This window comes from Hypomesus nipponensis, chromosome 8 (assembly GCF_054491055.1).
Source record: "Hypomesus nipponensis isolate SF chromosome 8, ASM5449105v1, whole genome shotgun sequence".
NCBI lineage: Eukaryota > Metazoa > Chordata > Actinopteri > Osmeriformes > Osmeridae > Hypomesus > Hypomesus nipponensis.
Genome location: NC_140368.1, coordinates 9,293,528 through 9,321,049, shown reverse-complemented (window position 1 = coordinate 9,321,049; position 27,522 = coordinate 9,293,528). Strand labels below are relative to the sequence as shown.

Here is a 27,522-nt window from a genome sequence, read left to right as displayed (position 1 = left end):
AACTGATAGAGGCAATTTGATATCCGACATGGCTTCTTTCCATGGCTTAATATCTCTGTTCTTTCCCTTTAATTTAAGGTCACTTCGCATTGAAGGAAATATATTTCTCTTGTCGTTATTATGCATGTGGCTTTGCAGCGAGACTGAGGCCTTTTCATCCATGTAGTAGGAGAAGCCTTGGCGTGCAAAGGAGAAGTAATGACCATGCCTGTACTGGGAGAATTTAAGTCACAGGATAAGTGTTGAGGAGAGTACATTAGTGAATTGGAGAGTAAGTTAACTGAAAGATGAAACCAGGACGCCAAAGGGGCTTAAAGTGATGAAAATCCTCACATTAGGCTTTTCTCCAGCTTTAAAGATGAGATTCGCTTCAGATTTTCCCAACACACTCATGGCTGGGCTTGTCCCATTGTCACCGGGAAACAACGTCCCGCTCTGTGGGCTAATGTGCGTCTCTGGGTGAAAGGTGGGTGAAAGCTAGCCACCGTCAGCCACTCCACCTTCAAAGGGAATAGATCAAACGATAATCTGCCCTTCTGGTTTCTATATTCAGCCTGGAGATATAAAATGATCAGTAATTATTGGGTGGAATGGCACGGCAGGTGGGATTGAACTATAGAGAGACTGGCGGAAGTCTCCTGGTTAAAATATGACTAGGGGTGGGTATGGGGGTGGGGGGATGTATAAGTGCTTGCTACTTTGATATAACTTCTGCCCCACTCGTCCTCCTGGAAGACATCATGCATTATTCACACACGTCCAACTTTATCCATTTTGCTATTTCACCCGATGTGTCTCCCTGCAGTATCCATAGAAGGGCCGATGCTTCTTGTCTGCACATGGGCGACTTTTGTTTCCACAGAACGTGTACGTGTGTGTGTCAGCCTGATCTGTGTGTTTCAGACCAGGCCTGCTGGTCTGATGACAGGTGAACTGAACTCTCCTGAAGGCCTCCCCTAAGGAAAAGGAGGAAGTGAAAGTCATTAAAGTTCATGTGTTTGTGGCTGTAGGGGAGCACAGCCCCAAAATCCATGTCGGTTGATGCGTGCGTGTGCTGAAGACAGGGTGAGACTGGTTCGCTCTTTTTGTGTCGCCACTAAGTTGCTGAAAAAAGCACGAAAGAATATTTACCTCAAGAGCATTTTGGACTCTGCTTTGCGCTCTCTCTTTGGCCTTCGCTTCCAGTAACACACAGCATGATACTGTTGGTGTCTTTGAGACCAGAATATGGAGTAAGTGTGTGCTGGGTGTGAGTAAGAGAGAGAGCAAGGAAAACATTTCCACATTTCTCTTTCCAGTAGAATGAACATTGGAAGTATAGCATGCACTGTGGGATACGCAGAGATAGACCATGCTAGCTTGAACCCACAACATGTATTTATCTGACTGACTCGGTCCATTCAGCCTCCCTCCCTTGTGTGTGTGTGTGTCCAATCTTGTCAGCATGAACCAACCTCTGTTTTAGATTGGAACCAGACAGTGATAACAGTGATATGTGATGTATTTTATAAGCCCCCCCCCTTCCACCCCAAAGTCTAATTTACCCTCACCCACGTTTTTACATAAACCAGAACCGAACACATCTATTTTGCACATTGAGTTGGTTGGTTGCATGTTTAGTATGCCACTGGATGTACTGTTCCAGACAACAGCACGGTGCGGACAGAGTTATTTTGCTGCAGCTTTTTGATGTCGCTCATCGGGCTCAATGTCCCCCTCTGCTGCACACACACCTTTCTCTCTTATCTCTAAACACGGAGCTGCAGGCTGCTTCACACCACGGCATTCAAAGCCTGCCTGGGAATATGTGTGTGTGTGTGTGTGTGTGACCAGAGTGCAAAAAGGGGAGTGAGAGAATGGGGTAAGAAAGAAATCTTCTTGCAGGTCTATGGCACATTTAGCTTAGACACTCCATAGTCCATGGGAATCAATTACATCTCTTTCAGTACACACTCTCTCTCTCTCTCTCTCTCTCTCTCTCTCTCTCCCTCTCCGTCTGTGTCTGTCTGTTTCTCTCTCCCTAGAACATTAATTACAGGGAGTAGTGCTCAGGACTCAGGAGAGGTGATCTGAGTCAGTGATGAATTACAGACAGACAGACAGAGCCATGACAGTAATCTGGCCCATTCCCCTGCCGTGATCGGGCTCCCCTTCACCTAATAATGTTATATGACTGACACCTCCCCCTGGCCCGCTCCCCGCCCCCCTTCTCTCTTTCCCTCTCCCACCCCCCCCCTCCCCCCACAGGGACCCACCTACCTGGGATGTGAGTCTGAGGCCCTGAGCTGAGAGCTGAACGAAAGTCAAAGGTGAGACAGAAACACGGCCAATCGAATCGCAGAGAACGACAGAGGGGAAACAGGGGTGTTATGGCGACACAAAATGGATCAGCAGTTAACGCTTGCCGGCTGTTCTTGTTGTCTTCACACACGCGTACACACACATACACAAGTACCCCCCCACACACACATGTAAACACACACCGCTCAGTCTCCAGCTTTTGTCTGTCTAACTATGGGATGATGATGTTCCTCGACATCGCTCCTAAATGAATATTAATCGAATACATCGGTACGGGGAACGCCGTGTAAAAGTGGGTGTGTGCACGCACGCCTGCGCGTGACAGGGACACACGACGACACATCTCCATGACGACACGCGTCTCAGTCCGGTCATGCCAGCTCAGACGTCTTCTGCTGCAGACATGCAGGTCGCGTACGTGTGATGAGCGACGTTCATTACACCCTCCTTCATCCCCTCGTCTCCTCCCCACACACACACAACCAGAGGAGACACGCATCCCTCCTGCGTCTCTCCCACATCTCATTCATGGATCAATATTAGCATCTCATCATAAAAAAGAGATCATCATCGCCACCATGTTCATGTTCATCTCAGATAAAAGGCCCCCGACAACCCCCACGAGCCTCTGTGAAGAAATGAACGGTTCCTCCAGGGGCCTAAATGACTGTTTGCGGGAATCACAGGGAGAGCCCTTGGATCCGAGCGAACAGGTTTCAACCATCCTCACAATTAACTGTAAATGCTTTTGATTCGCTGACGGCGACCTCGCATTGGCCGAGCAAGCGGAGGCAGAGAACGATCTGTTTTTGTAATCGGGATAATTAAACAAGACCGGTGGAAAAAAAACAGGGCACTAACCATGACTCACTGGGCTTACAATGAGATGTGTAAGAAGACAGAGAGCGAGGGCGGCTCATCGCGTTGCCAGCTCCGCTAGGCATCAATACTGCATGTCCTAATGCTCAGCTAGGGCCTAGTGGAGGAGGACAAGCAGGCAGAAGAAGGCCCAAAATAAGGCCCGGCTGGGGACACCGTGGAGCGTGAATAGGCTCTTAAACCGAGTAGAGAAGTCAATTTGGGAGCGGAATCTAATATTCATCATATTGTATCTGGGACGGAAAGTGGGTCAGATGTATTAAGGTGCTTTAAAGGTTGGGTCTGTTTTTTCGCCAATGAAAGTTCACATCTGCCGTCAGCCAGCCAAACAACCAGTCAGCCAGCCAGCCAACCACTAGCCTGCCAGCCAGTCAGCCAACAGCAAGCCAGCTGGCCAGCTATCTTGTTGGTTCTATCCTGGGGAACACCTTGTGACTGACACATTCTCAACCCAAGGAGTCAGGTGCCAAGGCCATCTATTCACTAGTTTTGTGTCTACACATCAATCACTAATGATGGGATTCTACATCAATGCTGCTCCACGCATAAACAAATGAAAAACATTTAAGAGACTGCATACATGATACATATATTGTATGCTCATGTAATGTTGCATAAGACCTTCCGGTCCTGAACAAGTGAGGTACACAACACCTCCCAAATACACTGTGTTCTCCATGAAAACTGGGACACCCAAGTAGATGGAGTGAACCTTTGTTTGTTCCTCTTAGGCTGAGATATATATATATATAAATATAATATAGAACCTGAGGAAGTCTTGTTGACAGCAGGAATGATCCTTCTGACTAAATATCTCCAGTCAGTGACTAGGAAGAGAAGAGGGGAACTGACCTGTGCTGCTCTGGATGGTCCTGACGGTGGTGGTGGACCTGGGAGGGGAGATGGCCCTCATCCTGAGGCCGCCATGCCCCCCTGCCGCCGCTGCCGCCGCCGCCTCCTCCTCTTCCTGGGAGCAGCCCTTCTCGATGGCGCGCACGTAGCTGTGGCTCCGCATGCGGAAGCATCCGGGCACAGGCAGGTCCAGCGCGTCCACCGCCTGGGACTCCATCTCGCTGAACACCTGTTCGCACACCGCCTCGATCTGCCCGTTTACCTCCACCTCGCTCACCTGCCCCCGGGGAGCACACGGGGTGCAAACACACAGGGCCAGGGCCGGCCGTGACAGAGCAGAGGAGAAGGGACACAGGTTAGAAAGACGGACACTGTGGGGACCCACCGTTCACAGGAAGGTGGAATAGAGTAACGGTGAAAAGCTGTTACGTTCGAGTGATGAAAGGGGAATTTGAAGGACAAGGATACATGGGGGTCATTCCAAACACGGGGCACGGAGTGCAGGGGGGAGGAACGACAGGTGCTGGGACTGAAATCGAATGGCCATTTGGACAGATTGACGTGGTTGTTTAGGGTGCTACAGGTGGCAGGTGTTGACTCCTGGGTGAATTTGAGGGAAGTGTGTTTCTCCACGTATCTACTGGAAGGAGTAGGAGAGTGACTGCTGGCAGGGTGACAACAACATTTGGGGGCATTGCATGTTCAGCAGAATGGGGATTTTGAGATGGAATTGAGGGAATCACAGGACTAGAGGAATCGACATATAAGAAAACACTGACGACTAGATTTAGGATTTGATAGTCTAGAAGATTTGAATGGTAGGATGGATGGATGAACTGCTGGAGAGGAGATGGAGAAGAGGAGGAGGTGAACAGTGAGTAGAGGAGAGAGGGTGTGAAGGAGGGGGTGAAGACATGGAGACGGGCTCCTCTTGAGGAGACTGGATGAATTGGGGGCATGTATCTAGAGAGGCAACGTGTGTGTGAGTGCGCTGGTGAGGGCAGCAGAGCATGTGTGGTGGGTGGACGTGTTATGTGATTGGTGCGGAGCGCAGAACTCGGAGTCTGTCAGATTTCTGGGCCTCTCCTATTGCATCGGATGAGAAGTCTTGCTGCGTTTATGCACACACACACACACCCCCACACAGACCAGGCCATGTCCCTTCCCCACAGGGCCGGCTGGCTACTTCCCCCAGCCTGTCTCTTCCCTTTCCCCCCACCCATCTGCTCTGGGAAGGGGGGCTTGTGCCCCCCCCCCCCCCCACACACACACACTACTGGAGCTCCTCGTAACTCCAAATAAGAGCTGACGTGACCCGCCTTCACCCTCCACTGCTGGAGACACATTTGTCTCCACAACAAATGTTCCCCAAACAGCTGGGTCTTCATATGCTTTCAAGTAACCCTTTTTGGGGTAAGTGTAGGTATTAGTTCAAAACAATGAGGAGACTGATTGTATGAGAGCACATTGAGAGTATGAGAGTGCATCGCTGGACATTAGTCACCTTCCCCTTTCAAAAGGATGGTCTGGGAGAGGAAACTGTTTTACAGCCTGAATCTGTGTGTCTGTTATTATGATATTCCTGCTCTGCATATCATTTGCTTCCTTCCATCTTGGGTGTTTTTTTCCCCCAGCAGCATGCCTTGTTTTTATCACTAATGAGGATGCCTAATTGGGTTGAGTCTTTCTGAAGTATGTCATTGGATGTTTCAGAGAATGACGGGGGCACGGGGATGAGGGGAGGGGGGAGGAGGAGGTAGAGAGAGAAGATACCGCACTTCCTCTTTTCTAATTAAGGACATTTGAATTGGATTGATCTGATCGGCAGATCTGAGAAAACAGAAAGGCGTTGTGCCATGTTATATCAAAATGGACTGCAGGCCATTGAAACTGGACACGGTCTCCTGATGACATGTCTGGTGGTTGCCAGATGGCTATTTGGAGTTTGTTTTAATATCGGGGTGGAGGCCCGGGGTGAGTTCCTCCCCCCTGCATGTCCGTAGAGAAGGAGGTTGGGAGGTCAAGGGTTGGGACGGCGGTGGCAGGGGGGCGAGGAGGAGTGGAGCGGGGCACCAACCTGGCTGATGGTGCTCATAGCTCGCATGTAGCTCTCGTTTCGCGAGCGGAATTTGGGTGAGGAGGCCAGCAGCCCCGCTGGGTCCAAGCTGTCCAGACTCCTATTGATGGAAACCTCACTCACCGCCCGCAAGTAGCTGTGGCTCCGGATCTGCAGCTTGGGAGAGTGCTCTGTGGAGATCCTGCAGGGAGGAAGGAAGGGAAGGAGAGGAGAGGAGGAACAAAGAGAAGAGAAGAGCAGTGGAGGAAAGATAAGAGCAGAGGAGAGGACAGAAGGAGAAGGAGAAGGAAAAAAGAGAAGAATGACGAGGAGAGTAGGGAGGGAAGGACAGAGGAGAACAGGAATAAGGGAGAACAGAAAGGGTGAGCAACGATGCATACGCAGAAACCCCCAAAAAAGAAGCAAAGACGTGAGAGAGAAAGTGAAAAAGATTCAACAAAAGACTGAGGGAGCATGTGGTAAAATTGGTAATCTAGCCATGCACATAATACGGACCCAGAGGAGTGAGAGACTGCTCTCTCTGAATCTTCAATCACTTGGGAACGACCCCTAATGTCTGCTAAACAAATGGTTTTGGATGTACTCTGGGAATCTTTGGATGTCCTTGAAAAACCTTTCCATTCACTCCACAAGCCAGAACAGAGAAAAATGGGCTGCATTCCGATGCATATGGAGTAGATGGGCAGATATGTGTGTGTGTGTGTGTGTATGTGTGTGGAAGGAGGAAGCAGTTGCCTTCCTCCTCACAATAAGCACACAAACACGCACAAGCACGTAAAGACAGGAAACAGTAGCTCATTAGATTGCACCTGCAGGCAACAAGCAGGTGGGCTCTTTCACCAAGCATCTTCACACCTGTGCAGCATGCGATCTGCTGTATACATGGTACGTAGGACGTAGAGCGCAAGGAAACAGCGCGAGATAGAAAGAGAAACAACAAGAAAGAAGAGAGTCTGAAGTTTGCTGCACTCCACCTTCAGTCTCAAACTCAATACACACACACGCACAGTTTTATGACTCTTTCCCTCCAGGTCCAGTTTGCCTTAATTATGTATGCCTTCCTTAAAATAAAACGGGGTTACAGCAGCGACACAAACTCGATTACTCATTCTGGGATGAACGAAACACTGGGTGCAAGAGGAGGACACACTGATGCAACGAGGGGAGAGAGGGATGGAAAAGAAGGAAAAACGTGGGGGAATGCAAGGAGGGACGATTCAAGAGAGGGAAGAAGAGTCTGGACTAAGTTCTGAATAGAGAACACACAGAAAAGGTGAATAAAATGAAGGTAATAATCATCCTTGCATCTGAAGTAGTATTTGCCTATTCCTCAGCTCTTCAGATATGAAACTATGTATTACAACATCAATGCCAAATAGAGGGCACCAACTGTTCCTCTACATTAGACCAGAGGTTTATGTGTTACCAAGCAAACCTTTCTCCCCACCCTCTTCTGACTAATACTTGGACATGGAGGGAGTGTTATTGAGTTTCTAGTGTTATTGAGTTTCTCCCTCACACTTAATCCTGGCAGTAATCATGGTGACCTCGCAGGCAGGTCGCGGTATCCTGGGTCAAGCCTCATCTCCCGCTGCTTGGACAGGGTCGTTTTTAATGAACAAGCACACAGCATCTAGACACAAAAACACATCACCGCACTGCTACTGCGGGCAGTCCTTGATGTGTACCCTGATCCATAATAGAACTAGCGTAGGCATATTCTCTCTCTCCTTCTCTTCCTGCCTCTCATCCTTTCCTCTCAGTTCCTTCCATGTCACAGTCATCCTTTCTTTTGCCCCCTCCTCTCGGCTCCTATGCCCTTCTCTTCTTTTCGTCTTTCTTCTGCAGCCCCTTCTCTCCTCCTGCTCCTGTCTCCCTTCCTCCCTGCACCTCAACTCTGCTGTCCTTCCTGCCTCCAGCATTTCTCCTCTGCTCTCTTCCCCTCCTCTGCCTCCACCCTCCTCTGCCTCCCCCTCCTCTCTAACCCTCTTCTGCCTCCCCCTCCTCTCTTCCCCTCTTCAGCCTCCTCCATTTACCCATATGTTTCTCTCCATCCAGTCTAGTCTAGTCTTGAGTGTGTTCGAGGTTGGGTGGAGAGGAGAAGTGATTATTGTATTGAGGACGTTTTATTGCCGGTCTGGACAAGAAAAAGGAAAGAAGATTACAAAATTAAATCTGGGGCATAAACAAATGAGTTTGTCTGAAGTAAGCAAGGCGAAGGGAGAATATTTGTGACTGTCAAAATGGCTGTCATTTTCTGTCTATTACCCCCGCCCCCTCTTTCTCCTTCTCTGTCAATAACTTCCCCTGCCAATTATAAGACTGGTTTTATCTACGTGGTTTACTTAACAGGGAAATGTGCATTGTGTTTTCAGCACAGTGTCCGCAAACTGTGAAACAACACACAACGAGGCTGTAAACAAGGGACTAATTGCGAAACAGGCTCCATAATCACAGCTTAATGAACATCTTAAATGCTGACCCATGAAGATAGAGAAAAGAACAAAGAATAGAAAACACAACCTTACACCATCTCCCAAAAGCACCACTGTGAGAAAATTGTATACCATACTAACTGCTCTCTTTATCTGCAACGAGCAGCGGTGCATTCTTGTTTGTTTCATTCGTTCCCGCCAGCCGACGGCACAAGTCCCCAGGCCAATTAAAGTCATTAATTGCCCCTGCGCTGCGCCACTCTTACATAATTTGTCGGCAGCGCTATGGCGGCGGCGTTCCGCTCTGGCGCTAACGATGACGGAGCGCCCAGAGGTAGAGCAATTGATATTCCTGTCAGACAGCCCTCACTATTAGCCAGTTAATCAGTCAACGCGGCACGATGAGATAACAAACTATTGCGAGCTCTCTTATACCCGACTGATGTGTGAGTCAGCGGTATTTTCGTCGTTTCGCTTGACGATAAATTGATCCATTATAATTATTCCATCAAGCTGTCTTGTGAGATAATGATGTTCTCAAATCGGGCCTTTCACACGAGAATAGGTCGTACAGGTGCTAATATGTGTTGTTAGGAGGCGAGTCGGGGTAAGTGACTTGCAAATGCTGCAAGGTAGCTGCAATTAATTCATCAGACTGCGATATCATGAAATCGGTTTATTTCTATGAGATTTCTCGAGTTGGCTTTTCTCGACAGGGGGTGGGCCTTTTTCACGAGCCACTGATCCACTTTGAACTTTTAGTTGTAACAGAAAGTCTTTGGAAAGTCAGAAATGTAATCTACTTGCTACGAGGTCCCTCGCAGGGCTTTCAAACGGTTTTAATATTTCATGCAACGTAGCCTATACACCGTGGAAGGAAATGTTTTGCGAGGAACGAAAGTCATGATGTCTCAATATGAACATGAAAAGCACTAGATAAAAAATTACAAGATAAAAATAGAAATGTTCTTTCAACATCTTAAATGAATTGAGCTGTGGGCAACACGTCCCCCAGGTTGGGTTGGAAGGGCTTCTATTTTTTGATTGGATTCCCAACCACAAGCACGTGACCATAAATCGCATATTTTGCAACCACATTTCGGAGCTGTGTTTGGGCATACAAATGTGGTAGCCAGAATGGAGGAAAATAGGGTAGATGAATGGAACATCAACACGGAATATGAAACCAAACACATGCTCTTAAAGGCCACCGCTTAGATACATCTGATTCACCACGGTTCATCTAGCGAGCGTGCCCTCACACATGATAGATGTGTTGATAAAAATGCAAATGCATGCATGCGTGTCTGGGGTAAATACTGATACTGTATACACACACACAAACACATCAAACACCCCAGAAGCTCACGGGATAATGAGCACATCATGTAGGCTGAGGCCTTACCGCAGTGGCCTGAGTTCGAATCTGCCTGGGCCCTTTGCTGCATCTCCCTCTCTCTCTCTCTCTCTCTCTCTCTCTCTCTCTCTCTCTCTCTCTCTCTCTCTCTCTCTCTCTCTCTCCCTCCCTTTCTTGGCACACAACTTAAAAACTGTCCAATAAAGCATGACAAATGGCCCAAAATATATCACACAAAAAAAAAAGAAATGACCCAAACACACTCCCGCCCCCCCTCCCAACGTGGTGGCTCGACGTAGCATCACTCACTTCAGTGTGGTCATCTCAGTGAGCGAGGGCTGTGTGGCCTTCAGGTAGCTGGCCCGCCGCGCCTGCACCTTGGGGGAGGGCTTGGGGCTGCAGTCCGAGTCTCCGCTGTCCTCCTCAGCCATGGCCTTGATGTAGCTGCCGCTGCGCATCCGCCGGCATGGGATCTCATCCTCCTTCCCCAGGGGTGAGAAGCCCCCTCCACACCACTCGTCCTGGGGCACCTGGAGGGGGAGGGAGAGAGAGGCTGAGGCGTGGCAGACTTGGCCAAGATGCAACATCACACGCTCTGGGGGTTTCTAATACATTTGCCAAATTACAATCCTCCACAACCAGAATGGATAACCCCCTAGAAAGCTTTGGTTTAAAAGGCCACGCCATCCAAAGTTTCGACGGCCCAACTTTGAAGCCCAGTCAACATGAATATCATTCCTCCGCACGCTGAGTGAGTTCACACAGTTTTTCCGGCAGGTTCTCCATCCGGATTTCTATATGGGAGCCTACCGTCAGGGTGTGAAGACCAGAGGTCCTCCTCTGAAGGATATGTGATGCCTGCAGCATAGCAGGGGTGGGCTGTTTAGACTAAAGCAAAGTGCTCAGACCCTGACTGCTTCTGTGCTTTTCACACACTCCAATGGATGTGCAAAGAAAGGTTAAAGCTATCTGCCTACTCGTCCCTACGAGGTGGTAAGAGTGAGAGAGAGAGAGAGAGAGAGAGAGAGAGAGAGAAAGCGAGAGAGAGAGAAGGAGAGCGAGAGAGAGTAACCTGGAGAGCGAGAGAGAGTAACCTGGAGAGGGAGAGAGAGGGAGGGAGAGAGAGAAACAAAGAAGGTCTTGTTTCTTGTTTGGTATTAGCATAGCCACTGGTCCCCAATGTGAGTGGCTTTTAGAACGTCAGGGTAAGAAAGGTGAAAGAGAGGAGGAAGGCAGAATGAGACCAAAAAAAGGGAGAGAGAGTTCTGAATGAGAGCTTGAAGTAAGAGAGAAGAAGAAAGTGCTGGAGAGAAAGTGACAGTGTGAATGAAAGAAAGGAGTCTGATGAATAAAACTGCGTGAGAACTAGGAAACCGCAGCAACCTTGACGTCACGGCCGAAAAGCAACAGAGACAATCTTGGGACAGACTGGGGACTCGAATGACATTGACTTTATGGTGGCGTCTCTCTCATTGTATCAAGCAGACACATAGAGAATGCTGAAACTCAAAGTTTGAATGACGTTCCCATTTTCAATGAACAACATGGCGATAATGAACTTTGACTGTTGCCGTAGTGCAGGAAATGGTGATTACCGAAAAAGTGTGTGTGTGTCTGTGCGTGCATGTGTGTGTGTGAATTCAGAACAAGATCACTTCCCAGCACGAGAAGGAAGCAACGTGACAAATCTCTCTTCTGCTCTTCGACCTTTTAAGTTGTGGATGTTGGGCCCTCTCAGAAGACTTTTTCTTTTTTCTTATTTTTTTCCTTGATCTGTTTTCCATGATGTTGGAAATGCAACGTCCCCCTTTCATGCTCTCTATTTAATACTCCCCTTACTTCTCTCTCACTTCCTCTTTCAACTCTGTCCCCCCCCCATCCCCCTCACCCACCCTCTCTCTGTCTCATTCACACTGTAGCTTGCTGCCCCCCCTCCCTCCCTCCTTCCCTCCCTCCCTCCCTCCCTCCCTCCCTCCCTCCCTCCCTCCCTCCCTCCCTCCCTCCCTCCCTCCCTCCCTCCCTCCCTCCCTCCCTCCCTCCCTCCCCCCACTCTTTTTGTCCCTTTCTCCTCCTTCCTAGCTCCATCTCTCTCCGCAGGCTCCCATTTGCAGTTAACACAGTGATGTGAGGGAAAGCATCCGAGCTGAATCACTCTTCTTTTATCTCCTCCCAAACAAACAGAGAAGGGGAGCAAGCTGGGACCACAGGGCTCAGGGGTATGGGATTTTCTCTTCTTTTTTTCCTTCTTCTTTTACTCTTTCCTTGCTTCCTCTCTCTCTCTCCCCCCCCTCACCCCCCCCCCCCCCCCTCCCCCGACCCGCCAGCATTTTCCCACCTAGAATCACTTTCCTCCATAAACACTACAAACAGATGCTATTGAAACACTGCTAAATGTATTCATTTGTATATCTGTGGCCGGGTATTTCAACATCAAATGTATTTGTAACCCGTTTTTTGCATTCCAAAATGTGTCATGTTAAAGTACAGTAAGTAAATGTAAAGTACTAACCAACAAAGTTAGCGTATCAAGCTAAAGGCTAGCGGATTCCCATGGTGCCTTGGTTTCTTCAAACCATCAGTGTTACATAGAGGGGCAGGATGCCATATAGTAGCTGCTTACCAGCAGAACTAAGAAGAGGAATCAGTTTGGACTGTAATCCAATCTGTTAATCCACATAGATTGTATGAGGCCCCCTCAACTGGAGTTAAGGAAATGTGTGCTCAACACACAAACATGCCCCTGGAGACAACAAGTCTAATCCCAGTCTCAGCAGTTCCTTATCCACCCTCTTCTACTTCCTACCATGGAAAATAAAGTGGAAGGAATATAAAAGAATATACACATCACCCTCCAAACAATGTACTTTCATAATAGCAGATTGATCCAGCAGAAGATACGTTTCAGAAAGCAGTCCCAAACTTTTGAATTAGCAAGAAAGAACAGTGCAGCACATCTCCATGCACAAACACACCCAGATGAAGACAGATGGTGATGACGATGAGGGTGTCTTCATGCCGGGGGGGGGGGGGGGGGGTGTCACGGAGAGGGAAGTGAGAGAAACAAGAGGATGGGACGAGGTCAGCCGGGGCCGTCCCCCACTCAGATGGGAGTGATGGATGGAGAGAGTGTCTTCTCCACCACATTGCCCCTCTCCCTCTCTCTCGTGTCTGAGCACCCACATGCTCTCTGTTTCAGTCTCTCTCTCTCTCTCTCTCTCTCTCTCTCTCTCTCTCTCTCTCTCTCTCTCTCTCTCTCTCTCTCTCTCTCTCTCTCTCTCTCTGTCTCTGTCTCTCTCACACACAGGTTCACACGATGGAGTGAGGCATGGAGGAGTGAGACAGGCATGCACGCACCCCCTCAGGGTGTCACGTCGGCGGGCGTACCTGGAGAAACTGGCATGTGCGGCCCTGCTGGCACGCCTCGGCCTTCACTAGGGCTTTGTCTACGTTGACCGAGGCCTTCTGGTAAACCTCCCGCGCCCTGCTCACCGTCAGCGTGGAGGACCAGGAGCTCTTCTTCAGGAGCTGGCCTTCCAGCCCGCTCATCAGCCCCGGCGCCAGGCCGCCGGCGCATGTCGAGCACTTAACGTCGTTGTTGCTGCGCGACGTCTTGAGCGAGTGGGCGCTGATGGTGTTGTAGGACTCCATGAAGTACTGCGACTGCGACTTGTCCGGGTGGCGGCCCATGGTCATCACGCCTGACGGGGGCCCGCCGGCGCCGCCCGGGTGGTGGTGGTAGAGGCACATCTCGCGGTCCAGCATGTCGTCCGAGCTCCAGTATCCTGAGATGGCCGAGTGCATCTTGGGCTCCGACTTGCTGCGGTCCTTGCTCTTGCTGCGCTTGCCGCTGTGCTTGAGTGTTCCCTGGTGAGACGGGGGATCGTCGGGGCTGGCCTTGCCGCCGTTCACCCTTCCCCCTCCGCCGGCCCCCGAGGGCCCCTCCAGCGAGTGGGACTTGGTGAAGAGCTTCTGGACCGAGTGCACCAGGTGGCGGATGCGTCCGGGGCTGTCGCTGCGCTGGTGCTCCACCGCCGTGCGCTTGTACTGCAGGGTGTGGTAGCCGTCGTGTCGCACCGGCGCCTGCCGCTCAAACTGCTCCAGCAGGTTGGGGGGGATGCGGTTGTTGCCTCCCCCTCCCCCACCTCCGCCGGCCCCCTTCCCCCCACCGGGCGGGCCCCCGGTGTAGGGCACCACGGCCCCACACTCCTCCTTGAGCTCGTGGTGTGAGCTGTAGTGTCTCCGGGGGAAGGTGCTGCTGGCCAGGTCACTGTAGGGGCTGCATTCGGACTGGAAGGAGCTGCGCTGGGCGTAGTAGGGGTGGTCGGCCGGGTGGGTGTCGCTGGGGTTGAGTCGGTAGGGCCTCCGCTCGGCGCGCAGGGTCATGGTGTCGTAGGAGGGGTCGCAGGTCACCGCGTGGTGATGGCTGCGGCTGCTCGTCAGGCCTTTCATCGTCATGGTCACCTGCAGGGCTCGGGGGAGGGCCGGGGGGGGGGAGGCACGCGCAACAAGGGACGTCTGAAACTGGGGAATAACGCCCACGAAGGGGAGGACGAGCAGACAGAGGAAAGAGAGAGAGGGGAAAAAGTGAGGGCATTAGAAACAACGCCTCATTTACATGGACTACTGGCACATGTTAGTTGTGTTAAGTCTGAGGAGAATGTCCTCAGGCTCTCCTCAGGCAGATGTGAACACACAACGCTGTTGACAGACGCGGGCCTGATCATTTTTTGCCGTCTTACTTTCCACCCTTCACAATTTCAAACGAGGCACTCCCAATATAGCTGTTACCATGCATTGATATGCCCTGACATCTGAATCGCTCTTCCAGTCCGTCTTCCCAAACCTTTTTTGTTTGCTCAGAGTGAATTTTATTACACCAGAGAGAAAGAGACTCATGGAGGGAGGGTGGTGAGGAAGCAAGAACAGCACGATTCTATTTTCAACTTGGGGCGAAGACTATATTTGTACAGTGCATTGTTATTGCGAAGGCAAATCAATTGAACTGAACATAATGAACAAAATAACAAGAAGGTAAACAGTTGTCAGCGAAGAGCTTCCCCCTCTTGCTCCGGTACTTTTAATCTTGAAGACAGATACACGAATAATACCAGATACCTCAGAGTTACAAACAGCAAAGAAAAGGTAGAAAGGGAATTGAGGAACTGAGCACTTAACTTATCTCTCTCTCTCTCCCTCACACACACATACACGCACCCCTACAGATGATCAAAGTGGGTTCCCTGGAGCTGTCTCTGCTCCAGACTAATCACCCACTAAAACCGTCCGACATCTCCTGAGCCTGCCCCTCCCGCCGGCAAGGAATGAAACGGGCCCCTCACTTCCTCAGCGACATGAAAACAGTGGTATCCATCAGCTGCTTTAAGTCTGCTCCTCTTTCTCGCTGTCCACCCCCCCCCCCCCCACCACCACCACCACCACTACACACACACACACACACAAACACACACACACACTCAAAGTCATTGGCTGGGCCTGGGCGAAAGAGCTGAGCGCTGCTGGGCTCCAAATGGACTGGAGGTGAGGCTAACGAGACAGTGACAAGGGTGGCCGGGGCGTTGTGGAGGAGCGCTGGGGCTTGGCGAACAGAGGGGGGATTCATTACCGCGATTTATAACGCAGTGCTACCAAAGGCCACTGAGGTAAATAAAAAGGATAGGGGGGGGGGAGAGAGAGGAGGAGGGCCCCCCGGAGGGCAGCGGAAGGAGGGAAAGTTGGAGAGAGCGAAAGCATAAGGACGGACGCGTTATCAAAGTTAAAACAGTGGACAATATTCAGGTTGTGCAAAACAATGCATACTGAATGAGTGCACTGTGAGTAGAGTATATTTGTTTGATGTGACAACGGCACAATAAATGAGGTAACTGTACTCGTCTGTGAACATATTCATGTAATTTCTATTCCTGCATATATCTGATGGATCAAATGTCACTGTAGAAGAGACTGTCTGGATTACAGGTTTTTGGATGAATAGAGTGAATAAGATGATGGCAGTACAGTAATATTGTACATACCTGACTACCTACCTAAATACAACAGATTCAATAACACAGAAACGCTCACACATTTACACATTCATAGATTCAGCATTCTTACACAAAAACATTCAGGACCCACAAAGAAATACACTCTCACACACACACACAAACATACACACACACACATTCAGAGGGCACTTAGAAACTGGACTAAGTCCAACTAAAGGTATTAATTGCAGTGAATTGACAAAAGGTTCTCTTTTTAGGCGCTGAGGCGGAGAACATGACCTAAATGAAAGAAGGCTGGAGGCCATGGTGTGTTGGTGACACAGATGTCCACAGGACAGTGTTGGATCAGAAGAGAGGTCATCCACCCCTTCCTGCCAGTCAGCCCGCGAGCACACCATCACACACACATCCCACGACGAGCTCGCTAGACACAGACATCCTCGATGAAAGAAGTCTCATTTGAAACATGTAACATTGACTACACAGCAACAACACCAAGGGTATGGAACATGTGCTGTACATCACTGATGGGTATTTGGGCCAGTCAGGGATAGGCTACCCAGTAAGCATGTAGTGCTCGGAAACTGATAGACAGCTGTGCGTTTGCATTTAGCCTGATGTGCACCGCTAGGACTGACTGGCCCAATTATGCCCAGAACACTCGGTTCAAACGGACCTAATTGTAATCCTGTAGCATATTGGAGGCATGAGCTGGAGATAGAGATGCTCTGAAGCAAATTGAAGACTATCGGTGTGCCATTGCAACCGACTTTGTTGACATATTGAAGTCAATCCTATTTGTTTGCCATTAGAGACATATTTATGCGACACACACGTGCACGCACACACACCCATGCTCACAGCCAGACAGAAGTACACACATGTACACACTCACATCTGGGGGATTAAAGGCAGACCAAAACCAGAAAACAAGCTATAAGACTAGAATTATTGTAAGTGGGCAAAAGCTTTTTGATCTTGGCTGAGCTTTGTGTGTGTGTGCACGTACGTGTGTGTGTGTGTGTATGTGTGTGCATGGTTCCATTATACAGCATGCAAGGGTTTTTGTCTGTCTATGCTTGCTTGCAGTGGAGCCACTGGCACATGCACTGATGTATATTATGAGCTTTGATCATACACCTGTTCTGGTCATTAGAAGTATTACTGGAAACCACAGTATTTTCCTTCTGCAATACACACTGTTGGTCCAAAGAGAAGCGTTCACATACGCACGTACACACACACCTCCTTGTAGGTATTCTGCAAACTGAATGCATCTATCTTTGAGGAGAAAAGGTTTAGTACAGTAGTTGTCTGTAGATGATAAAACTACCTAAAGTTTTGGTTTCACACTACCTGAAACAATGCTGACCACCAAAACGATTAATAAAGAGCAGTGCGGGTCGGATTGAAATGATTTGAAACCTGTTATTTTTCACGGCGACTGCAATTTTCAGTCAGATATACACGCAGAGGTAGAAGACAAGGGCAGATCAAATAAGCTGCCGGAGAAAGTGCTATCCGCTCACACCATCGCTGAGTCAGCACAGCGACGTCGGCAGGATAGATTCTAGTCTGTGGTTACTCTTGTTCACGGTCGGCGTTACTTATCACGGGGGAGAGAAAAAAACAAAATTAATTCTCGTTTCGATGCCCGTAAAGCTTGCCCAGCCTTCAATGCGATGCCTCCTTACCAAAAGCCAAGTTTTGTATTTATTCCGCCTCAGTCGGATGGTCAATGGAGCAAAGAAATGCTTTGATATGGATATGCTAAACAACCTCCGACTTATTGTCAACTGTCTTGTTGAGGAGTCACCAAATCAATACACAACACTGTGTGCACTGCACAGTGTGTTCCCTTGAATAGGCCAGAAAGCCCATTCCCACCACCCTGCCACACTGAAAGATTTGCAATTCTCTTGGTTCCTTACTCTTATGGAAATTATTGTGGCCGTGAAGCTTGGATGTTGCTTTTGGCGGTTGCGGTAAAGGTTTGCACGTTGGCTGGATAAAGAACAATGGCAGGAGGAAAAGTCCTGGCGGTTTCCAAATGTTGACTCCACAGCAGCTTTAAGACAGAGAGGTTGAAGGGAAGCCCAGCAGGAAGTACACTGGATGATCCATCTCCCTCAGCTAAACCAAAACAGGCATTGTGGGGCTTTGCAGAGTTTCTTTCACACATTTTATCTTTGCAGCTGCTGTAAAAGGAACTCTCAGATTCCTCCAACCTGGGAATCATTTCTCATGAGGTGGTACAGATTACTTCCTGTCGCGTAAGCGTAAGCCACTGGGGACCCTATAACAAGGTCCGTGTAGGCTCATCCTTTTTGTGTGTTTGAGAACATTTGTGTGTGCGCATAAGAGAAAGAGTAGGAACGTATGTGTTGCTTGGTAATATTTCCGGATACCTTTCACATTATCTGTTGCTAAGGCTACAGATCCACACACAGTGGTCCACCACAGGTAACTCTCAGTCCAATGTGTTTGCTTCAATCATAAGCTCAAAATCCTGTTTGTGAAGTTGAAGTCCACATTTTCTAGTGCTCAGCTCTAACTGCTGAAGTACAGGAGGGTGTGTTTCAGTGAAGCTAGGGAGGGTATACTTTAGTGAATCCTTTAGTCGCTTTGCTGAGCAACTTCAAAAAGCCACCATCACAGCCCCTTTCTCATCTGCAATTCTGAGTCATTCATCATAAGGGTACTGAAATGTTCATGACCCAACTAAAGCCAACAAAGAAACGTAACCTAAAGACCTGGATGCAGCAGAGAGCTGGAAACAAAAGATAAGCTCCCTCAGTGTTCTCCGCGATCGATTTGTGGAAAATAACTTTCAACTAAGCTCCTAGAGAAGGGTGGTTGGCATGTTACATTTGAATTTAAGATGATATGATTTACCCAGGATATTGGTGAGAGGCTTTTGAGGGAGGTTCACAGGCTTCCAGAGTTTGGCCCGGAGCCATGGGAAGTGAATGCCTGCCTGCTCAAAACACTCTTAAAGACCGATCACCTATCGACTTTCTCCACTTGCCCTGGGTGCATCGCAAATAGCCATATTTGAGATTGACGGATTGATTACCTTCATTCAGTGTGATCTGCATCATGAAATATGGATACCCTGATTTTTTTATATGGGGCATAACAAATTACATAGTAAATGGGGAGAACTGGTCAGACCTTTTACCACTCAGTCTCTTTCTCTGGAGAGCTTATTCAATCTGTGTAAACTCACAACTGTTCAAGGAGGCTCATTCAAAACTGAAGAATGAACAGCAATTCACCGTAGATTGACGTTGTTAGGTGTAAACCAAGAATAAGGGTTGCCACCAACAAAAGAACAAAGTTGTGCTCAGGGAGAGAGAGACAGTTCTCCTGGAGAGGCCCAGCTCATCTCGGGCCAGGCACAGGTGTGCCCCGTCCGTGATCACGGCTCCTCCCCCTGCCCGCCCACCATCCTGCAACTGACACAAGCATGCAGAAACAGCAGACAGGGAGAGGAGACTGGAACTCGTCATACTGATATCAATATACCATATACTGATATCAATATACTGTATTCTGAAAATGGTGCTTAAGCTTGGTGTTGTGTACTGATCTGTAAGCGGGTTCATCTCTGCCTAAATAGCTCCAGATAATGTGGGATACATAATCTGACAGGATTCTGCGTCATGTCATTCAGCGCCCAGGCCTCGTCATCACAATGTTCTCTATTTGAAATAAGGGCCCCGTTCTTCACACGCTCTCTGTCTTTCCTGGCATAGTTGGTGGTATTATGAAAACACATGGCTACATCGAGGGATTGATATTCCCGGCTCCCAGGTGACAGCCCCTTCGTCACCACAGAACTAATTAGCCTGACTGTCAGCGCTCTCCAAGACTAATGGACTGAGTGGGGGCTGAGTTATGGTGTGGGACCCACCGAACACATCCCTGAGACAAATTCTTCCTGTAACTGGGAACTGTTTGATCAAGGTAAACAAAATTAGCGGCTGCATTAAGCCTGGAGAAAGCCTTAAGTTGTTTTCCTCCAGCTGGGCTGTCAGAACTTCAACCAGGTAAATTGGCAGTGCCAGTCCATACCGTGTGGACTGCTCAGTCTTAACGGATAAGCAAAAATTGAACTGGCCAAATACGTCATTGCGAATGTATACTTTATAAAAATCATACTAATGTAGATCTGTGGGGACAGCAGTTCTTTAATTCTGAATATAATAAATGGATGTGGCATTTACTTTTGAACCTATATGAAAAGCCATGACATCACCATAAATACCTATCTTTTATAGATGGGTAGAAAGGGAAATCCTTTTTTTAATCTATATTTTCCTCCATTTAGGCTTCCCTACAGTGTCACACTATCAACCACTTCAGTTGAATAAGTTCAATGGGATAAGCCATATCCAATGCAAGGGAAAAGATTTACTCACAATTGACTTTATTTGCCCAAATCCGTCCATGCCCAATCCATAGAACATACCCTGGGAGACTGCAAGTTCCTCAAAATACCTGCCTCATTCCAAAATGCCTGAGTCATCCTCAAACCGAAGCAAAGTCGTATGTGCTGCATCATCTGGATCTTTGTGCCAATTGTGTCAGAGAAATGACAAAACAGATATGAACCTTTCATCCCTCTTTTCTTTAATAAAGTTCAATAAAGCGATCCATAAATAACACAAGGAGGTAAATTGGATGAGGGGGGGATAGCATCACCATGGTAACAAATGTGTTTTTCCTGAACGGAAACAATGCATTTCTGGAGGTCTGCTAATATGCAGCTGAGAAAAGCAGAGTTACCCCAACCTTCACCAGCATGATCAGAGTTGACTGGACATGTCTTTTGTCATTTCTAACATCCCAGTACCAACTGGAATTACGAAACAGCCATACCAATTAAGACACACTTTCCATTGAGTAAGAGTCCGCACCACCAGTATGACTCAAATTGAAACATTTTAACTGATTGTGAAGAGATTTCCAGTCATATACTTGAATATTTCAATGATATAAACAAATCACCAATGTAACTTGTTACATCAAAATGCATTGTTGTATAACACCACAATAACCTGAAGACATTTCTAATGAATGTGACCTTAAATTGACACTTATCTATTCTAAGAATTCAAGCATAATACAATTTTCGAATTTGCAATTTCATTTAAATGGAAAAAAAGTATTATTGTGTATTATATAAATGAAATGTATCAATAACTACGATAAACAGACCCACTTCCTGTTGTTTCAGTACACATTTGAGTTGTGAGGCTAAATCTTGGGTAGCTCCTGCAGTGCCGGGGTGATCCTCCATGGTTGGAGATGTTTGAGATCAAAAGCCCAGCCCAAGGCCATTCTCAACATGCCCCCGTGTACTTCATCATGGTGGAGTGTGACCTCGATCTTTTACTATGTCACCAAAGAGAGCCACTACCCACGGTGCTGTTTGCAACTCAATGACAGCTTTAATGACTTCTGAACGACACCACTGATGACTGAACAGGCAATGACAAGCTTTGATTAAATAGGGTTGAACAACCGCTAAACAACCATTGGCACAAGTGTTGCTAGGAATGTCTGCTGGTTGGCTAAAATGTACAGTATGTACAGTACTGTAACTCGCCCCAGTCAGAAAGAGTTAACTTCAAACTGACAAGTGGAGCAAAACCAGCGCCTGGAGCTTGGAGATGGGAGCTGCACATGTACTGCAGAAAGTAACATGTTGTAGCATACATAGTGCCAATGTGTTAGCTTAACATATTTAAGATAAATCTCTTCTGGTTGAACAAGGCATTGAAATACATGAATAATAATAGTATTTCTAAAAAGGAAAATAAGGAAATACACCATGCATTGTGAATTGTGACGTCTTTTGATTTCTCTGATATATTTGTGTGCCAGAATTGTGGATTTATGCAAATACTAATACTCAAAAACAATTATGAGGGAAAACAAAGGAAAAACAACAGAAAAACAAAAGCATTTTTCAAATGAATGTTGCAGTAGCGTTCCAGGAAACATTGATTTAGATGCGTCTTTGTTAGGATTGCCTCCACTAGGTTTCTAAAAGGAATTCAGGGCTGCTTAACTGCATAGGTCCAGAGGTCAGTGTCTGGCCAAGGGATGCAATGTGTCTAGGCCAGACAATAAGCAATCTTGACAACTTCCCCGCCCCTTTTCTCTCTATTTTTTGGTTATTGTTGGCCGATCTGGCTGTCGCATTAATGCATGTCAACAGACATTTGACGAGTCCGGGAGTGAGGACTGACAAAGCAGCCCCCTGCCACCTCTCATGTGAACTGGTCAACACAGATCTGAAACGACACACAAATACACAAAAACAGCTAGATACGCAGACATTATCAATGGTGCGCAATCATGTACGCACACACTTCCACACCTGTCCACAAATGCACACACAGCCTGGAAGGCATCATTCCAGAACCCCTCGCCCAACCCCCCCACACACACACACACACACATACAGTACATGCCAAGTCTGAACCAAACTCGCTGTTCGTACACAGGTGTCACATCAGGTGATAGTGGCTGAATGACTGTTGGAGGCTCTGTTTCAGCTTAACTCCCATCTACGACAGAACACAGCAGAGGGGACAGGCAAGCATCAGCCGTCCACGAATCTGCCGACCCAACGGACTTAGCAAGGCTTATGTCATCAAAAATGGACTCAATTATGTCTCCTGTCAACTCGGGCTTCCTCTATGTCTATCAAACAACTTGGGCTGAGAAGGGCCATGGCTGCTAAACCGACAGAATACGTTTTTTTCCACAGCAGCAATTTTCCACCGCAGAAGCTGTAAAGGCAGCAGCACTGTCAGAAGCTGAGATCTGTGGTCACTGTGTTATGCCATGCAGACCAGTGGTTTGGCTGTGTCCATAATGAATAAAAGTAACATTAAAAATAGAGCTGGCTGCCAAGGAGTCAGGGGAGAGAAGTAGAGGGTGGAAGGGTGACCAGCTAGGGGTGAAGGGGAGCTATCTGTGAGGGCAAGGCTTGCGGGGAGTGGAAATAGATGGATAATCTATCCATCCAGCTGAGGTCATGGATGATATTTGTTCATTTACTAGGATAAAGCCCTTGAGGTGAAGCAACTCATTTTCGAGGCGTCCTAATGTACAATACAAACATTTACAAGAAACAAAGACATTACAGTAATAGGAAAGACAAAAATCATTCATCAGTGGCAGCTCCCACTTGCAGCGTGTGGGTCTGTGTGTGTGTGTCTGTGTTTCTGTTTGTGTGTCTGTGTGTTTGCCCGCATCTGGGATAGTGCTTATTATCTAGGTGGACTTCAGTGTTTTCTCAGGGATGAACACATGTGTCCCGGAGCTTACTCTCCTCTACATGACTCACCATCGTCAGTAACCAATCAGAGCTCTAGATTATGTCTGCCCCCTTTTTTCATGGTATAGTGAGGACCTCATTTTTTTCTGAGATAACATTTGCCCCTTGTCCTGTATGTTCTGTCCCCGGCCAGGTGCGGGCCAGGTTTTCTGTTTTTCCCAGGTGTTGGTTCCAGGTTCCAGGTCTCCTGCCACATACTCCTTCCCTCCTGTGAAATTGACACACCTGCAACCCTTCATCAGCACCACAATATTTCAACCCTGGTTTTCCAGTCACTCATCGCCAGTTCAACGCTTCTGCTACCTTGTTAGTACCATAGCTCCTGTGCTATGTTTATATAACTTGGTAGACTCCTAATAATACTGTTTTCTCTCTGCCTGCTACAGACTGTGCCACATCCTCCTGTTCATCAGCCTGCCTGCCCCACCTGCCTGCCCCACCTGCCTGCCAAACCTGCCTGCCACACCTGCCTGCCCCACCGGATCTCCTTCGTTCTCCTTCAACCTTATTTTCAATAAACCAGTCAACCGTGCCTTCTGTGGAGTTGTGCATTTGGGTCCACCAGCCAGTAGCCAGTTGGTCCACCTTAACACTGTACTCTCGAAAGCCAGCTAGGAAAAACTAGTTTAGATATATAAACAGTATATATCTAGATATAGAGAAATGAGAGAGACGAGAGAGCGAGGCAAAATGTGTATTCAAAGTGTTGCCACATTGACATATTTCCATGCAAATACTTCTGCTTACAGGCCAAGATAAGTAAAGGCAGAAGAGTGGAGAAGAGAGGAGAGCATTTTCAGGCACCATGACAAAGCCATCCACAGATAAGGTTGTCCCTAGAGCAGCAATTTGTGACACTCTGCCAGTCACAGAAAGTAGCCCTGTTGAAACGTTGAGACAGTGGAAAGTGCCAGAAGGTTGGAGTGGTGTTACCCGCACATGACTGCCATGGCCCCTTTGTCAACCCTTCCGTGGACAGTTTATCTATTCCATGCTCCTCTTTGACACCAAAACACTCCTTCAGAGCGTGTGGTTTCAAATGCAAGCAGGGAGTGAAAGCGCTCCCAGATGGTGGACTATGTCTCGTGTGTGACCCTGTTGACCCTCCATGTAAATTGCACAGGGGACCAAAGTGAAAAGCAGAAAGAGAAATTGAAGCTGAAAAAGACCAGAGTGACCTACGAAGGTGGCTGGGGTTCAGAAGTAATTTGACGATACTGTAGGCAGGGAGTAAAACACACACCCCTCACTTACTGAACACACATACATACTTACGTACACATCTACAACACCTCACACGCACATGTAAATAAACACACAGGTGACACGGACTAGATATGGACTAAATGAAGTTCCTAAAGTCTCTCCCATTAGAGCAGTTCTTATTATCACCATCCCTCTGATCACAGGCACTGATCACAGTAGCGAAATACAACGGCTCAATGGAATATAATAGAAAGTTACATTATTATTTCTATAAAGCCAGCTTGAGAAAATCTGAAAAAGCAGATCCGCAGGTAAATACATACACTTTGAGAGTTTAGACAGGAATCGAACCGTTGATTGGGGGTAATGGTGATTTTTCTGTTAGTTGTTTGCTAGTAGTAGGCCAGTGGGCTGTGAAATGTGAGGCTCATCAAGCTGATGAAATTTGCTCCCGTTTCATAATTTGTGCAGGTGCAAATAGATAACAGTGTTATGGATGAGTCATAGTCACTTTCTCTCAGAGCTCATTACCAGTAACATTAGCTTGGTAAACTACGTATGGCAAACAGGATGTCCAACCTAAACTGCACAAGCCCTGACATTTATCCTTTCCAAGTTGGATATTAAGCAATAGATTAAGAGTATTTAATCAAGGTTTGTAAATGAGGCCATTATTTTGGTTTAATGAACTTGGAGTGCTTTAGGCCAACATCTTCCAATGTTTGTATAAAAAAATTCAACTCACTGAAAAACCTCATTACTACTTGAATCATAAAAAAATACAATTTAATTTGAATAATGCTTTGAATTTCTAATGGGTTAAGTATGATAATAAACGTTTATTATCATACAGCCTCTAAATGTGCAAATTACAACTGGATGTACCCACATCCATCCTATGAGTTCTACTCTACTGAACACCCTGTTTCTCCATCATCAGGTGAAAGCACGCTTGCATATAACTGATGAAATCCTAATTTACTGTAAATTGATGTTAATGTACTTTCAATTGTTCTAAACTTATTACATTTGAATCACAGTCCCATGTGTGTTTATTACACAAGCTTACAGTTAGACAACCAAACACTCAAAACAGTTAAACATTCACTGAGTTATTGAGGTAATACCATGTCCAATAAATTTGTTTAAAATTCATTCATATTCCTTATTGTTTTTTGTAATATACAACAGGAAAACAGGTTTGGGCTTTTCATTGTTTCATATCCATGACTATATGCTGTCAGAATAGATTTTGTAAGATTGGTCCAACCCAGGTCAGTCTGACTCCTCTTCCATCCTAGAATTATTATGATCCATAATTACACTCCCATTGCCTACCCATTCTCCACAGGATGCTTTTTTGAGAAACCCTTCAAATGAAAACCCATTTTAAATTGAGCAGCCACTCTGACACTCTCCAACGCTCAGCTGTTGGTTGTTTCAAATGCTTTTCTCCTCTGCCATCAGTCTGTTTACCCCTGTGCCCCTGCATTCGTCCTCGCTGTCTCATATGCTACAGTACCTTATTGGCTTACAAGCCTGTTCCCAGAGAATTACAACTTCTCACATGGCCCTCTGTGATGACTCCGGTCAGCATGACCATGATACCTTTTTTTCTGCGATGGAAAAGCAAGGCGGTAAATCCTGTTTTCTGGCAGGGGCAGAGGACAGGGGCTTTAGCACTGAGGCCTACAGAGACTGTGGGTGATTATATATGAAGCACTCACAGTAATGACCTGATATGTTCCCCAGTTTTCATGTTGTTTTAAATCTTTGTAATGGTACAGACATGATTCTTTTATGTGGGTTATACTCTTGGTACAGGTGATAACCTAACAGTATTTGAAATCCAGCCACGAGACTGTCTGACAGTGGTTGGTAATGGGCACTTTTGGACGCTTAATCTGTGTCTGGTCTGTTTTCTGTGACAGCTGTGTGCCTAGCACTCTAACACACTGGAGGCCACTCTGTACAGTCTAAATTCATCTGAAACTCACAAAGCTTCCAAAAATCTGCCATAAGTCCACGGGTCCACAACACTGTCACTAAATGTACCATGCTGTACCATGTACCGCGCAGTCCTCTGAACTTGAACACATAACAACGTACCTTCATCACAGGGTAGTTTATTTTCTTCCGTCTATGTATCAATCTCTCAGGACCCAGAATTGTTTTGGGATTTGTTTGAAAGAGAGAGAGCAATCTCGGTACGCCAATTTGCAAATTAAATGTGTTTTCCACAGCTGTTCTGCAAACAAATAACATTTCTGCAGAATTCACAGAAAAAAAATACAAATCTCAGCTGCAGCCTTTACCACTTCTTGTACAAAATTGCAATGCTCTCCATCTCTCCTTCACAACTAGTTTGTGTGATAGAAATATTACCTACCTACCTCCATCCACCCATTCTTCCTCTTCCCCTCTCTCCCTCTCCATTACCCATTTGCTTCTGTCCGTTTGGTCTTACTGACACATCACTACGACACTTACAGTATGTTATCGGAGTGTGTCTGTGCTGTGACACATTTCCACAGGGGTCACGCCAAGGTCATGGCTAGTACAGGGAACGTTAAGCCGCAAAGGTCAAAGTTGAATTGAGAAAGAGCGGGTGTAAATATTTATGACGCTGGAAGGCAGCCTTGACAGAGCGGGTCAATGGCATTGTTAATCGAATGAACAAGTGAGCCCTCAGTGAAAACAATCAAGCATGAAAACACACAGTGGTAACTCACCTGCTTTATTGCCTCCTCTTCCACATCTCCTTGCTGCCGTCCTTAAAGTCTTTCCCCTTGTCCTCCATCTGGAACAAACTAGAAACAAAATAGTAGAAGAAAAAGGAACATTGTCACAGTTTACTGAGAGGGGGAGGGGGTCCTCTGCTTGATTTATATGAAAGAGTTCTGAAAGCTTTGCAGCTATGCAGATTGCCTGGTTGGAGACATTTGATGGTGTTATGTATTACACCAGGGATGAGTTTGTTGAGCTCGAAAAATCTAAAGGTCCGACATCTCAGCTCTGATCCCCAACGTGACATTTCAGAGCCAAAAAAGAAA

General features: G+C 47.2%; 1 protein-coding gene across 1 annotated transcript in view; it reads right to left on the bottom strand.

Annotated features, from left to right (window-relative positions):
- Positions 1-14,356, bottom strand: part of dlgap1b (discs, large (Drosophila) homolog-associated protein 1b) — a 40,370-nt gene extending 26,014 nt beyond the window's left edge. The window contains exons 1-4 of the mRNA XM_084703138.1: positions 13,286-14,356; positions 10,211-10,431; positions 6,110-6,290; positions 4,033-4,309 (exon numbers count right to left, since the gene is read on the bottom strand). Of these exons, the coding sequence (XP_084559264.1) occupies positions 4,033-4,309; positions 6,110-6,290; positions 10,211-10,431; positions 13,286-14,356 (1,750 nt within the window). The remainder of the gene's footprint in view (positions 1-4,032; positions 4,310-6,109; positions 6,291-10,210; positions 10,432-13,285) is intronic.
- Between the last annotated feature and the right edge of the window lie 13,166 nt (positions 14,357-27,522).